At 31.9% G+C, this 16,195-nt stretch overlaps 3 protein-coding genes and 1 long non-coding RNA gene across 5 annotated transcripts; 2 read left to right on the top strand and 2 right to left on the bottom strand.

Annotated features, from left to right (window-relative positions):
* The first annotated feature begins 328 nt into the window (after window positions 1–328).
* LOC135121726 (DNA replication complex GINS protein SLD5-like) lies at window positions 329–2,061 on the top strand. Of its 2 annotated transcripts, none has more exons than XM_064046010.1 (7): window positions 329–425; window positions 474–560; window positions 1,138–1,226; window positions 1,308–1,390; window positions 1,632–1,732; window positions 1,792–1,867; window positions 1,938–2,061. In XM_064046010.1, the coding sequence occupies exons 3-7, from the start codon at window positions 1,206–1,208 to the stop codon at window positions 2,029–2,031; spliced, it is 375 nt and encodes a 124-aa protein (XP_063902080.1). In that variant the 5' UTR covers window positions 329–425; window positions 474–560; window positions 1,138–1,205; the 3' UTR covers window positions 2,032–2,061. The 2 variants fall into 2 exon arrangements, with proteins under 2 accessions (XP_063902080.1, XP_063902079.1); XM_064046009.1 differs by having other exon boundaries at window positions 1,101–1,226.
* A 3,031-nt stretch (window positions 2,062–5,092) lies between these two features.
* On the top strand, window positions 5,093–7,101 carry LOC135121713 (putative uncharacterized protein DDB_G0282133). Its single transcript, XM_064045996.1, has 3 exons — window positions 5,093–6,036; window positions 6,093–6,766; window positions 6,989–7,101. The coding sequence occupies exons 1-3, from the start codon at window positions 5,093–5,095 to the stop codon at window positions 7,099–7,101; spliced, it is 1,731 nt and encodes a 576-aa protein (XP_063902066.1).
* A 249-nt stretch (window positions 7,102–7,350) lies between these two features.
* Window positions 7,351–7,828, bottom strand: LOC135121705 (uncharacterized). The gene is made up of 3 exons (XR_010279094.1): window positions 7,736–7,828; window positions 7,484–7,650; window positions 7,351–7,429 (listed from the first exon to the last, which is right to left on the bottom strand). It is a non-coding gene; the product is annotated as an uncharacterized LOC135121705 (long non-coding RNA).
* Window positions 7,829–12,735: 4,907 nt separating this feature from the next.
* Window positions 12,736–14,135, bottom strand: LOC135121711 (large ribosomal subunit protein uL11-like). Its single transcript, XM_064045994.1, has 3 exons — window positions 13,866–14,135; window positions 13,564–13,805; window positions 12,736–12,805 (listed from the first exon to the last, which is right to left on the bottom strand). Exons 1-3 carry the CDS (start codon window positions 14,113–14,115, stop codon window positions 12,794–12,796), a joined length of 504 nt encoding a protein of 167 aa, XP_063902064.1. The 5' UTR covers window positions 14,116–14,135; the 3' UTR covers window positions 12,736–12,793.
* Between the last annotated feature and the right edge of the window lie 2,060 nt (window positions 14,136–16,195).

Below are 16,195 nucleotides of genomic sequence, written 5' to 3'. Positions count from 1 at the left end.
TTTTATACCGTCGGGGACAATGACCGGCACAACCCATAAAGATTCTATGTTAAAATTTTTAATAATTTGATTTTTTATTCACAGAGGCCTAAAAAGTTACTAAACTTAATTCAAATTTCTGCTAAATTTTAAGAAAATAATCTGGCCGCCCTTTGAAATAGAAATAGTTAGCCATAAACAAAATAAAGTGCAAATAAAAACACAAAGCGTAACGGCGCGCAAAGGTTAAACTCGTTTACCACGAAACGCGACGGATACGCTTATAGGTCTGCCATTCGCTAAGCTTTGTCATATGCTTTGGTTTTTAAGGAATCGTAAGTTTTAGCTGGTGAAAAATTTGGAACTAGTATCAATCCATGTTGCCTACTGAAATTAATGATGAACTATTACTAGATTATGAGGACTTCGTAGTAAAACTGAAACAAGTTATTATACTTACTTAAAAATTAGACAGACTCTTATTTTGCCTGCAGGCAGTCATAAACGAAAAATGTTCTCCAGAACTGCTACCCTATGAAGATTTTTTGGTTGTGAGTTTGACAGAAACCTTGGAAAATCAGGTATATTTTTAAAACCTTTCTAACTTTTTTCTTTGTAAAATTAAAAAAAAATATAAGAAGAGTAAAGCTTTACTAAGCCTACTTCCTTGAAGTGCTTTAGTAACCGTATTTCGTACAACAATTTCTGTTGTAGTACTTTTTTTTTGTAGACCGTACTAAGTCATTGTTATATTATATAATACAAATTCTTTCATGAACTCCCTCACGTTTTTTTAAAGCGACTTTTAAAACAGTAGAATCTTTGTGAGTTCACATTTTTCGTAACTAGTTTTTAATTAAATTATTTTTTGTGAAGTCTAGCTCTTGTCTAACTAATTTTCTATAAAAGTTTTGAAGGCTTTAAGTTCACCTATCTATTATTTAGTTTTTTATAGTGCAAAACTTGTTATTTCTCCTTTATACTGTACAGTGGTGCTTTACTATTATAACATAAAATATAATTAAAGTTCGTTTAAAATTAAAACAATAATATTGGTGATTGGTTTATTTAAAATTTATTAATTTATTTCCTTTTTATATATAAAAATTGTCCTCATCGAGGAAGAGAATTTGGCCTTAATTAACTTAGATGATCCAGTTGCTTTATTACGCTCACAAATAGGTTATATTGAAGTAGATCGCATTAATTATTTGTTGAAAAGTTATATGAGGACAAGAATGTTTAAGGTAGCGTTTTTTAAATCGCTATCTTGCCTTACCGAGAAAATCAAATTTTTCCAATTATTAACCACTTAAATTTATTTTTAGATGGAAAGTTTTCCCGCTTTTACTATTAAGTCAAAGAAAATGCGCCAGAGACTGTCTCCAGATGAATTTTCTTATTGCAAAAGGTATTATTTACTTAATTAAAGGCTTTTTAAATATATAGAGACAAGTGTTTAAGGCCCGTTTGTCTCGTTTACTTGTAGACTCCTAAGAATTTTTTATTAACTTAAGTAAAGCTCAAATTGAATTTAAAGAGAATTAAATTATTTTCACTTATTTTCTATTAAATTTGCTTACCTTTTCTTTTTTTTATAAAGTTAAGCTTTAAAGCTTGATCTTTTCTTTATAAGTTATATTTTATTTTAGATATGTAGATCTAGTTTTTGGGCACTTTATGCAGTCGTTCTTGTCTTTTCTGCCAGAGAGGTATCAAGACATTGCTCTGTCCAACGACGACATTGAGATGGGTTCTTCTCATCTTGTTACTTACTCCCTTCAGCACCTTCTGTTTATTAATTCATAAAAGTACCAAAACCGTCCCTCGATCGCCACGTTTTTGTAAGCTTTAGAGAAAGACTTGAAGATCTGCAGATTTCCACAGAGTTGTGTTATACTCATATTTCTTTAGTTAAGATTTACTTTCGTGAGTAGTTTAATGCCCTCTTTTTGTAGCGAATACATCTCTGTGGATGCAGGGGATACGTACTTACTGCAGTATGGTCTTGTCAAAGATGTACTGCTCAACGGGCAACTGAATCTCGTTTAAAAACAGGTAGCAACAGTAGAAACGTACTAATAAATTTCATTAAATTCTTATATTCATTAAATAAAAAGTAGGCTTGTTTTTTAATTTTTCGGATACCGATTTTAGTGTTAATAACTTTTTTGTTTTTATATGCGTAGAATAAATTAGTAATATATTTTCAGCTATTTTTAAAAAATTTTTTTTTCGGGAAGCAGTACCGAGAGAGCGAAACTATTTTAAAAACAAAATCGGTCCTTTTTTTAAAAAAAAATTTAAATAACTAATTTAGTAGAATTTGATAACTGTGTCAGTAAGTTTGAACCGGTTTAAGTACGACCGTCTTTTTACTGTGTTTTAAGTTTAATCACTCTTATTATAAACTTAATGAGGTTGTATTGAGTTTTTTAAGGAAAGACGGCCTTTCAGGTTTAATACTTGCTTTGTTTCAACCTGTTAAATTATTAAGTGTTAAAGTTATCACTATTTAGGCGCGTTTACAAACTTCTGAAGGAAACTGTAATCATTTTTTAATCCCCTTTAGGCTAACTGTTAATAGCTTAATTATGAGCTTTTTTAAAAGATGTTAATTGCATGAAGACAGAAGGAAGGGCCGGCACCGCAAAGGAAAAGTTCTGATTAATATAATTTCTCCATTCTTTAAAAAAAAGGCTGTTAAATTATGGTCGCTCTCAGTATATATAATATAAAGTGAGAGACAAACTATTGAAAGTTCATTAACTATTTTTTTGCTGGGAGCAAAGTTTTGTAAGAAAAACTTGACCTAATAGTATTTGTAGGGATAGCCTTCGAGTTTATAAAGTTAATACTCGATTTAGTAACCATTATGGTTTTTTTTAACACACCTTGAGGGGTTTTACTAGCATTTTTCTTCTTGCATCTAATTCGTATTAGCATATTATTTATCTTGTGTATTCATTTTTTTCACTATTGTAAGAGCCGTAGATTAGTTTACTGCAATTTTTCCTTGTACTCTGGTGGAGTCTAGTTTTTTATTTGCATTATTACCCTTTCAGCTGTAAAATACTAACAGCTACGCAGGCCAAAAGTGGTAGTTAACATTAGTTACTTGGGGAACCTAATATTTTCATTCTACTATTTTGAGCAAGAAAGTTTACCATATAGGATATATATAGCACGGCAACCCAAGTTTGAACCACTCAATATAAAAAGGCTGAAGGGCTAACGGATCTGTTTGCTAGGGGTTTTGAGGCAATCAATTCATTCTTTCTTAAGTACTATTTTGTAGGACTTATAGGAGGATGATTGTATGAGCAGTTAAATATGGAAACTTATTGAGTAACTCTTTGGAATTTAACAACGATGACTTTAGTATTGACCCTTACGACTGGCACGTCGCGAATTTACCTACTTATGATTAGTATTTTGCCCTACTTTTTGGCATTGTAAAAATGGTTAAATGTGAGTGCTTTTATAAACAAAGCTGGACAGTTTAGCTGAGATTATTAACAACGATATTTTATAGCCAGTACTTGTTTAGAAGAGGTCTATAGCTTATCCAAAGAACGTGTGGCCTTAACACCCTGGATGAACATCGCATAAAAAACATACAATAAAGTAAGCACAATACCTCCTTTTACTTATTGAACGCTATATAGGGTGCCAACTCCCAGTACTTAGTTTTTCAAGCCCCTAAGGACCCACCTGCAGGTGACCCCTTACTTAAAGCTTGGCCACATGATAATTATAGACAAAAAACTGTTATTTCTACTTTATTTTTTTTTTTAGTACTAAAAACTATTGAATCTTTATTTACTTATTCAAAATTTGGTTAAAATAAAAGTTTTGCTAACTAGTATTATTAAAGTCATGATTAAACCGCGTATAATAATTTTAATTCTGCTTAAAAAGTACTGCAACACCCAAGTATGGAGCAAACTTGGGCGTAAAGGTTTCATTATAATTACTTACGTATAAGTTTCACAAATGTCTAATAAAAATTTAAAAATTTTAATTAACCAAGGGCCATTAAAAAATCAAAAATCTATAGAATTATAAATGAAACTTTCTTTACTTCCTTCGTAAGGATTGTGCAATGATTAAGATATACTGTAAAACTTGTAAACTTCAACTAAAGTTATTTATTAACAATTAGTTGACTCCAAAAGATGCCTTTTCGTAGATCTCTCCATTATGACATTTTAATCATATATATTCGGAGACTGTAAAAATGGAGGAGACAACCTCTCGTACGTATCAAGTACTTATTACATTATTACACAAATATTTGAATAAAAAGGTTTTCTAATAAATGGTAACCTATTATAGCATAGCGTTATTTTAATGCGTTAGGTAACCAGCTTATTAAATTATATATAAAGTAAAAATTTAATTAGAGGAGACCGGTTATAAGGGAAACTTTTTTTAGCGATTAATATTTATAGGGATATATAAATTTTTTTTAAAAGTTGGTAGAATTATTTATCGCATTTTAATTGATTGATATCATAGTAAAAAAAAATGTTTTACCTGGTAAAGATTAAACATCTTTGTTGATTACTTGTATGGTTACTTGTGTGGTTACTTATTAACTTTAAATAAGTTTTTAAAGAATTTATAAAACCTTCAGAAGTTATCAAATAATTGATCCTTGCTTTGTACTTAACTTTATAGTTAAAATCCCTCAAAGCCTATTACTTTTTTTATTTTTCAGATAAAAAATTGGAAGGAGTAAGTATAAAGAATTTGTAATGAATCTAATGGTTGCCTTAAGGATAAATGCACCAATAGTTAAGAAATAACGCCAATGATGCATAAATGGAAAACATAATTAAAATACAACCACTAGGCAATTACCTTCAAAAAATACTTTTATATATTTCCAAACTTGTAGGTGAAAGAAAAAAGTTTAAGCGGTGCTTACCTTATATGTTAGTGTGGAGTTGGCATCATAGTTTACCTAATACTTATTGGTTCAATTTTTTTTCCGCTTTCTAAAAAGATTAGCTGAGATTTAAAGGCTTCGTTTCGCAAATTTAATATTGTAAAATAACCAACTGACTTTATAACATCGCAAATAAATTAAATGCTATAAGTGTACATTATGCAAAATGTGGATTTAAGCCCAAAGCTTGTTTCTTCCCGTATCGGCTCCAGTCAAGAGGCTTTAACCTTATTGTCACAACAGACTGCCAGTGTACCATCGTCTCCGTACATAAGCGGCTACCTAAAAGACAACGCTATTTCAAACTTATCTTTTAAAGTTAATGAATCTCAATCCCATGATTCTTCTGAGCTACCCTCATTGTTAGAGTTGTGTAGTGACGATTTACTGTTGAGAGATGCAAAGGAAACGCTGTGTAAAAATTCACCTGGTTGCCCTTCGCCTTGTCAGCTAGAAGCTTGCTGCAACCAACACAGTGACGCAAAAAAAGCTAAGGCTTCCAAGGGCATAGACAACGAGCACAATAGTGCGCATAGTAATGACTGTAGTACTATTATCACTAATTGTAACAAACTTAATAAATCTAATAATTTTGAAGAAAGCAAAACTCAAAAAAGGACCGAAGAAAATACTAATCCACTTCCGACAGATGAAGTCAAGTCTACTATTAACTTAAAAAAAAGATATTATAACATTCTTAACGATTCATTTTCTAATATAGAAAATAACAGCGACGAGAGTTTGCACACTGAAACTAGGAACTCTAAGGATATACCAAACAGTTATAAACCTAAACGGAGAAAAAGACGTACATTTTCTGAGCTAAATCGAAATGTGCGTTGTCCTATAAGGAACTGCGAAAGAAAATATGCTTCTAATCACGCTCTTCATCAACATATTAAAATAAAACATGGCGAATTTGACCTTAATTACGGGCTTTATTGCAATAAGAACACACCCAACTACTTGTGTAATCATGAGTTTGTGGACATTAGCCCATTAAACCAAAGAAATTATATCTATCCAGTTTCAGTCCCCGAAAATGAAATGCTTCTTTACACTGAAATGCAGTCTAACTCTAATGGAGACCTTACTCTGGATAGGTTTTATAAAATTTGGTTATATATATAGTTGCTTTATCTTAAATTTGTGATTTCAGATTAACCAATTTGAGCATGCCGTCGTTGACCAGTGAGACTTTAAATCTTAAAACGTTCAATTCAAACTTTTGTCAAACAGCAAACATATCTCCTTTGAATAACGGAAATATAAACCCTAACTTTAACGGCGAAGCCGCTAATAATTTTGTGAATAATACTTTGAATTCTCAGCTTTGTGGTGACGTTCTAGTAGAAAAAAAAAATGTTAGTCTGAATAGGGCATCTTTTAACAATCCGTTGCTATGCCCACCTGTACCTACTGAAAGTTATGACCTTCTCGTTGGTAATACTTCAATTCAACGTCCAGATCCATTTGTTCCACAACTCGCTTTGCCTACAAATCTCTCTTCCAACATACTAATTTCTAATGTAACACCAAACCGTTCGGTACCTATACAAAAAATTGAAAACAAAACGGCTTTAGAGCAGCTGTCTGTCATTGACTCTGTTTTAGCTAAGGATCAGTTGTTTACTAGTCAGGAAACTAGTGCAAAGACGCTCGCTAGCGAAAATTTCTTCTCCGATCAATTAACTTCCCCAACAATAGAGAATCCTGCTACTGTCCAAACTAATATAAATCTAAACCCCGTCGGAATACCTTCGCTTAATACCAATATTATAACGACAGAAAATCTTAACCTCACTTCTACAGAGAGTATCCAAAGCGCCCTCGGTAATAATGTTTCTGATAATAATACAGATAACAACTGTACTTCTGTTAATTTTAATATGAAAAAGGAAAACTTTTATAATAATAATAATAATAATAATAATAATAATAATAATAATAATAATAATCTCTTTAATATAAAAGCACAAAATGAAGTTAAGGCTGGCACACATAATCTTTTGGATGGCGGTAATCTTTCTAACGTAATGGTTAATAATATCTTAGATAGCGTTGAAAGTACTGCTTCGCAAATACTTGTCCCTTCTGTGAATAAAAGCATTGACGGAAAGCTGTTAGATGCTTTGTTGGTGGGCAACGCCGGCAAAAGTCAGTTATAAAGTTGTGTAGACTATTTTATATGTTAAATTGCCGTGCTTTGTTTTTTGTTTAACCCTCATATTAACACAAAGGTCCTTCTAATTAGTTCTTAGTATTTCTATTAAGCATAAAAAGTAAAGCCTGTATATCCTTACTTAAATAGTGAAAAAGAATGTGAAAGATTATAATAGAAATTCAAAGCTTATTGTTAGTAGGATGAGGATTATTATATAAAAATTAATAGGTTTTTATTATTAATTTGTATTGCAGATTATTTGAGCTCTATACTTCATTATCTACAAGTGCAGAGTTTACTTGCTATTAACAATTTAAAGTCCCCTCCACTGTCTATTCATATTAAAAAAGTTAACTAACTTTGTTACGAAATAAAAATAAAAGTACCGTAAGAGAAGGGATGTTAATATGGTTTTTTGATTTGTGAAAAATGTCCTCAAAATTTTTTTGGGTATGAAGACAGAAATTACTCTTGTTGAACAACTCCACTACTTTATTGGCCAACAAAACGGTATTATCGCAGACATAAGCCACTTGTTCAGAAAAATTACAGCCTCGTTGATAAAAGTAAAATGTAGTCATAATATAAACAGCATATTAAAGAAAGAATATCCAAACTTAGTAAATATTAGAGGCTACCATAGTTTATTGAGCATTCTTTAACTATGTTTTCCACCACTGTATCAACTCCCTCTAGATTTCTAAGTTTAAGATCAAGCGAGTTGACACTTAATAATAGTTGTTTATTAGCCTGTATGATCATGTTATGAAACCTGAAAAAACTATTAAATAGTTGTAAAGTATAACTACCTTACTAATAGCTTGGATCCGGTTTTCCATATCAGTAATAACCTTATCAAGATTTAAAAGATTTAAATTCTTTTCTTGATCGCTAACTTCTATACACTAAAGAATTTAAACAAAGGTGAGACGTGAATAACATAAAAATCAAGTTAAAGTAATAACCTGATCGGAAGGTATAATTATGAATTCCGGAATTTCAAAAATATTTCGATAACAATACATCTCAAAAATGTCGAATTCTTCATTGATGGTGACATAGATAATAGCTAAGACTTCACTTAGTTCCTTAGAGGAATGAAATAAGAAGGTAGCTACAGTCACACGAACTATAATAAAAGTACTTTTGTTAGTTTTGCAGGAGGATAGCCCCTCTTTTCTAAAGTTTTATATACATTTTCGATTATCTCATAAAAAATATCATTTACAGCAGTAATTACGCTATCAACAAATGAAATCGGTGTAAAACCAAGAAATTGCGTTTCGTACTCGTAGATATTAAAAGCTTTCTCTCCTGTTTCATGCATGTTGTCTTAATCAACACATAAAGATGCCATTCTCAATAACATGACTTTGATTTAGTGCCCTCTAAGGGGTAAATTCAGTAAAAAGTTATTGGAGTGCGCTATCGAAGCTATTTTTATATATTACGTAAAAGTGAACTGATAATTTAAAGTATTATGAAACAACAAATTTATCTCAGTTTTGCACTGATTTCAAAGTTAATTTTTTAAAAGGAAAAGACGCGGCGCTCTTAAAACTACCGACCGCGAGAGCGTAAAATAAAATTTTATCCACCTCTCTTGCGCTAAGACTTTTTTTTAGTAGCTGAGTCTAGCCCAAAAGTTCCTTTCATTCAAAAAAAGGGCTAAACGCCCATCTTTACATAATATGCATTTAGACATAACTGTCATTGTATTTTATTATAATTATATTTCATAATAGTTAATACGCAACCTGTAAGGATAATATATAAAAGCTTACTACTTAGATGCCTTCAACAAAGTCTCAAATATATTATTTATATCATCGTTAATACGGTGGTTTAAAAATTAAAGTAAACAGTTTCATACAATTATTATTCATATTTTTTTCAAGTGCATTATTTAGTTGACTGGCGCCGGATAATCTTCTTTTCAAGACCGCGATCTTAGCATCTTTTCTCTGAAAGTGGGTGTACCTAAATTTAGAATGGTTTCAAGTAAATGCAATATATTTTGATATTAGATAGCACCGGTTTTAAGACTTGCAGTTGGCTTGAAATTTGTGAACGCTAAATTAGTAAATGTTGTAGCCAGTACTGCATTCCTGTGACAAAAACCTGTAAACATTAAAATTTAATAAGCATTTAAAGGCAAAGCCCCTTGAGGCTTCGCTGGATGGCCTCCAGGTGGCTTCTTGAGGCTTACTTCTCCTAGCGGTGGTTTTTAGCGGTTTTCCACCACGACAGTCGTATGACGGGACTCCGTGTGAGGTATATCTCTTAATCCCTACTTTGGGATAGTTATGATCCCTTCTTAGGGGGATACACTAGAAGGAATCGCGCCACAAGCTGAAGAAAGGGAAATTAGATTAAGCGGCTTAATTAAAGTCTTAATTAGTAATTCAAAGACCAAAAAAAAACTTATTTTTCGGCTCGTGCAGCCCTCTTGCCGATATAGATGAGGCCTGTGCACCTCTACTTTTTACTACGGATTTATAGCAAATCCGAAGTACATCAGACACACCGTAGCCCTCTACAGTATATTTGCGTCGTTTCTATGCAGGACACAACTTTCGAGTGAGGGTTGGGACTCCGCCATCGCCATTTTACCGTCGACTAACAGCGGGTGTTCCGCAAGGCTCTCTGCTCTTGCCCCTATTCTTCGCGCTACGCTGTACATGCGAGATATTTTACTCCCTGCGAACCCTCTCGCCCACGTTGCGCTCTATGCCGCTGACACAGCAGTTTACGCATCCTCAAAGAGCCCCACGTTATTAAGGCAAACCTGCAGAGTTTTATTTGGAAACCTTATCAACTGGTGTCGACGGTGGGAAGTAAACATTAATGGAACGAAGAGCAAACTAATCCTCATCTCAAGAAGATGTATTACGCTACTCCCGCCTCTAACCCTCAAAGATGTTAGGATTCCAGGGGGCCTTTATTAGGCTAAGTACTTGGATAGCGTCATCGATAAGCACTAACTTGGAGGTAACGTAGAGTTCCTTATGACTAAGGTCAAAGCAGCAATTCAGGCACTCTACCCATTGCTGTGCGCTAAAAGCACAATACCCGTGCGCAATAAACTGCGCCTTTATAAAATATGCGAGCGCCCTATTATGACCTTACGCATCTGTTGCATGGAGATATGAAAAACCGTCAACAGTTGCACCCTTTAAATACAGCAAAACAAGCTCCAGCGACTAATGACCAGAGCCCCTTTTTTCGTGAGGAAGGATATGTTTCATGACGACCAGAGGTTGGGATGACTTGAAGTCTTTTTTCGAAATGCAACTTCAGTTCCTTTTTTTTTTTTGGACGTATTAGTAGGCATCCATACTGCCACGAGATTCGAGAACTTCCGCAAGAACCCTGGTAAGGCTCACGCTTCTGAAGGTCCGTGATGTGCTTTAAGCGCACAATTAAGTTTTCTTTTATACCTTTATACACATATGTACTAATTTTATTGTAAGATGACGATCTGCCGAATCCGAATACAGTCTAAGACTTAAATAAATTATTATCGAGATCAAGCAGTTTGCGCTTGATATTACAGAGCACCTACACAATTCATAAAACAACACTCCATCCCGACATGGTTTACATAATTGACTGGTTAGTAGTGATAAAAGTATGCCGGTGCTAAAAAAACGGCATTCTAGGGGCAAATAAAAGGTTAAAGATGTCACTTAAGCCGAGCGATATAAGTGTCGTAGCTAAAAGATATGTATATACAGTATTCTACCTTATATACGCAAATATGAGGATCTATAGAAATAGTTTAGGCGGACTAAGCTTTATTTAGTTAAGTTATGAGGCACGGGCCCCCTACTTAAGGAAACAAAATCTTAATCACGTGATAAAACTATAAGTACTCGCTAATTCCAAAAAATTTTGTTAGCTTAATTATGGCCTATATCACTTCATGTTAAATGTTATAACTGCTCGAGGGTAATGTAAGTAGTAATATTAACTTGAGAATTGACTATGAATGGTAGATATTAGGGGTTATAACTATTATATTTAAAATCTTTTTGGAATTCATAACTTTCCCCAAGATACTTATGAAGTTTGTATTCAGTGTAGTGCTTTACAACTGGGGCTCTTGTCGACCAAAAGCTGTAATAATCCTTTGAACTGTATTGCCTGGTACTGACCTAACTTACTTAACCTTTAACCTTAACTTCAAGTTTCGAATAAAAATGTCCTATTTTTAAGACTTGCGGCCTTTTGTTGTCTACAAAATTAGGGTTGTACATTCAAAAGTGTAGTTCTCCCAGTCTTTAATCTTTTAAGTGAACAAGTTTATTCAGGTTTTTTATGCAGAATAGCAATAGAATACTTCAAGTTTACACAAAGTTTTAGGTCTAATGTTATATATAAAAGTAAGATCGGATACAAAGGGATCATCGACAGGTATATAATACTAAGTATTAGCACTATTCCTGAATCTACAGACAAAATATTCAAATCTATAGATACAGGCACTGCTTCAACCCTAAAAAGAACCAGTAAAATTTTTTTAAAGGAAATAAAATGCACTTGTTGGGGTTACAAAGACTAACAACGTTAAGGTTTACAACAACTGCCCCAAAATGTGTAAGCTATTTTTTCCATAAAACTAAGCGTGACTGCAGAAGTTTTTAAGTAACTGTGTGCCCTTAAAAGAACTGAGCTGGTTACGAAAGCCGGAATTAGTATTTTATAATATACGAGCATATTAATATTTAAGTTTGCTTAATGCCACGGATTGTAGCTTTTTTCAAAGTTACCTACGTCAGGCTACATTTACCTTGCATAACTCTATATTAATTTAAAAACTTTTTAAGAAGTCAAGCTTATTTCAATGCTCATTATGCTTATATTTATAAGCACTTTAAGACAATAGCTTCCAACACAAATAAGCTTTTAACCTTATTTAGTATTATGATACCGCCCTTATATTATAACTAATAAACCAACATCTCGGGTAGTGTAGATTATATTTAGCGATTTAGAAAATTTTTTAATTTAAAAAACAATCAACACTTTATTAAATGAATTTTATAAGGCAAAATAAAAAAACGTTATTCCCAAATAATCGATCTACTAAGATTAGAGAGTAACAAAAACTATAAACCAAGCAGTCTATAGTGTTAATCGTAACTAACAAGATAATAAGTCACAAAGTATCCAGTAGCTGACAATAAAAATAATAAACTATTATTTGTTCATCTTAGTCAAAAGTATTTTCTTGTTTCAACGAAATTCAAAAATACCGACCTCCTGCACAATTTTCCAGCGCACTTTAGAAATATTTTTTATCACCCTTTTTTGATTATCTAACACAATTTTAATTCAATAAAACCCTTATAAATTTAAAGAAGTTTTTTATTAAAAATATAAATTATACCATGTTGAAATGCAGCCGCCTTTTATTGCTAAAGATACATTATTAATCTACTCAAGATATAAATATATATTTTGTTCAAAAAGTCTTCCTGTACTATACAGCTATTTAAAAAGATAGTAACTAAGCAAATACAAACTCATATATAACGTTAATAAATTAACAGAATCGATAAAAGCTCTAAGAAAGTTTTTAAGTCTAAAAAGTTATTCGAAAAAACTTAATAAATATATAAAAATATCATAATTTCCTGTGCGTAAGCGTAAAAGATTCAAATAATAATTAAGTATATTATTAAAAGGTTTTCCTAGGCCGCTCCCTATATAAATAAAATAGTATTGTGTCAGAGTACACTAAAATTGCAAACAAATACAGAAAAATATATTATGAAAATTCAATACATGAATATAGAAATATAAATATGTAAACTAGCTATACTTACAAACATATGAGGATAAAGTGAAATTATATAAAGGTAAATCAATTTAGTAAAATTATTTAATAAAAATCATTTTAAAAAATTTACATGAAAACTATTAATTAGTTTATATAAAAAAATTAATAAGAAATATTGTAAAGTATACACTAATAAATTTGGATGAAGATTCTAAAAAATTAGCTATTAAACCATAATTACAAAATATAAACTGTACCCTATTTAATACTAAGTAGTACAACATGAAAAAAATTAAGAGCGCTGAACTAATAAAATGAGACTGTACTAAAATTCTTCGAAGGGGTTAAAAGGATAATAATAAAAATCTCAAAAAATTAATTATCAACGTACTAAAAGGCTCCTAAAAAGCAAAAAGGGCTTAATACTCATAAACTGCAGGACGCTATACAGACTATTCCAAAAAAAGCTATAACATAAATCAACCACGATAAAACTACATAGTGAGTATAATAATTAATCTACACTAATACCCTTTAAAAAAATTAATAAAATTAAAATAACAATTTTACAGCATGTTTAAGCAGAATATACGAAAAAATTATATAAATTAATATATAAAAATAAAAAATTACTTATATAAATACAAATAGATAGTAATAGTAGGAAAAAAGGTAACTCACAATTAACTCATCCAATTCGCCACTTCTAATTTTGGCGATCATTTCGGGTGCAGGTAAACCATCAACTTTACAGCCAATAGAATGGCAAGTTCCAAGAATCTCGCACAGAGTTCCGGACATTTCTTTGGCAAGTGATCTTTCCCGCATTTGCTGTCCAATATTTAATAAATCACTAAAGGTGATACTCCCGCTATGCTTAACATTTTTTTCCTTTTTGCGATCACGAATCGGTTCTCGTAAAGCTTTAAGATATACAAAAAATAGTAAAAAGAATTTACAGGGTACAATTTATATATATGTACCACGCAATATAAGAGCCGAAGCAGAAGGCACAATGGAAGTAGTAGCCTGCCGATTTTGAATTCTTATAGCAACATGGCACTTGATCCCTTTAAATGAAACGGTATCTGCTGCTATTTGATCGCCTACTTTTTTAGGAGCTATGCCAAAAGCACCGATTTTAGGAGCCAAATTTGCGGTTGGCGGAGGTTGACCACCAATACACTTTATGTATACGTAATTAACTTGTTCAGGATCAAACTTGGGCGGCATTTAACTAAAAAAAAAGGTAAATTTTATAGTAGTATAAAAATAGAGTTATCTCAGAGCTATTACACTAAAAAATTGTGAGTTCCACCAAAAATAAAAAATTAAAAAAAAGTAAAAGAAAAACAAGTATAATTTACAATCAGATAAGAGCAAAAAGAACTATAAATGTGTAATAATTTTATACTTTTTGAGTATAGTGACTATTATTATAAACGTAATAAAGTAATAATATTAAAAACCAAAGAGAAAAAGAGGGGACACTAATAAAAAGACGAGGTTGCATGGATAAGAACTAAAGAATATATAGCACATGCAGAATATAATTTGCGTCTATGCGCACGCGAAGAAAAAGTGTTAGAACTGCCCCTTTCACTTCTATTCGGCGGGTCATGCAAAACACCAAGACGGTAAACCCAGCTCCGACAAACCTACGTGATATATATGTCTGGTAACAAACTCACCAACTATTTTATTATTGTAATCTGCAGCGTCTTTATTTTTTAAATTTAGTAACTATTGGATACCTACAGAGCCCAATTAAATTTATCCAAAAACAAAATATTGGTCTAAGTTTAACTTGATCAATTATTCGTAGTGTTCCTCTGCCTGAAAAGAGTTAACCAGCAGCACATAAATGTTGCTATATATACAGTATTGGTTATATCGCTAATCTAATCTTTTATGAATTACTTAAAAACTATAAATAAAACATAATTAACTGATGCAGCTATACGTTATTGTGTCTCATAACTCTAGATCTATTTTCTTACAGACTTAAACTGTTTTAATTACGTACGTAGTTATAACTAAATCGTCTAGCAAGTTAATAAAAGATATTTTATGGGAAGAAGAGAAAGAGTGAGAGAAGAGTGAAGCAACCCATATAAAAGAGTGTACTATAAATATAGAAAAACAATTGCTTGTGACGAAGTTTAAGAGGCTTTTTGCTTTAAAGGTATAAAAGTCGTGCGACCTAAAACATCGTGAGCAAACAAATTTCAGAATACTCCGAATAATTATTCAATACGATAAAAGAAAACAATTATATGACAGTCGAAATAATGCAATAATCTGGGCTTGCATTCCCGCGGCATCAACAAAATTTACTCGTTTTGCTAGTTTTTGTTACAGCCTCTAACTGACAGGATAAAAAATTAACTTGTATTTTGCTAATTTGAAGGTTCTTTTTATATTTTGCGTATATACAAAAGGAAAAATTTACTAAAAAAAAATATTTTTAGCTGAAAAATTCTATCCTACTTAGACCCTTTCCATTCCTTACAAGGTAGCAACATTTCAGAAACCTTTACAAAGAAATATTTTTAAAATTACTAATGAAAAGATAAAATGAAAAAAAACGAATTGTTAATTAAATCTATTTTCAGTGCATAGTTAAATGTTCGAAAGTAGGATTTCAAAAAAGCTAGTATGTCTAAGGGTGTCAACATTCATACAACGCTTAATTTCGTACAAAAGTTTCCTGGCGTTGAAAGTGGTTCTGCCTCGATGCTCGAAGGTGGAATTGTAAGAAGGTATGCATCCAAATTTTTCGAATAGCTTTTAATTTCTGGTTTAAAAAGAATTCTGGAAATAGCCATATCAAACTGTTTTTTTGATCGCAAATCCTTTTTTTTTGGAATTTCGTCAATACATTTCCTGGTTTCGTCCTCAGCATTCAATTGACGTTCGTCTTCACAGATCAAATGTCTAACAAAATTTCCTGTTGTTGTCCGGATAATATATTGCGACGGACAAGTGAAAACTGTAGGATCACCGGATATTCTTTCAAACGCTTTCGGATTATGAAGAAAAAAAAATTAAGACTGGCGTCAATACGTTCCTTCGTTCAGTTAATCTTTTTTTATTCGCTGTAGATAATTCACTGCTCAATTTACCTTTTGTTGACCAATTTTTTACTAAAAATTGCAGGTCTTAAACCTAACCTTAACCCCTGTTAATAAATTTATAAATTCCCCTAAGTCGCGCTGCGCCTGCCGAGAACCTCGACGACCGCTTTGATAGGTTCAAGTGCGCTATGGATCTTCGAGTATTTGCCATTCCAATTCACAAAAACTTATTTCCG

Source organism: Zophobas morio, unplaced genomic scaffold (genome assembly GCF_036711695.1).
Source record: "Zophobas morio isolate AGI-343-1 ecotype UQ-CSIRO unplaced genomic scaffold, CSIRO_AGI_Zmor_V1 ptg000673l, whole genome shotgun sequence".
NCBI lineage: Eukaryota > Metazoa > Arthropoda > Insecta > Coleoptera > Tenebrionidae > Zophobas > Zophobas morio.
This window is presented reverse-complemented; position numbering and strand designations above follow the sequence as displayed.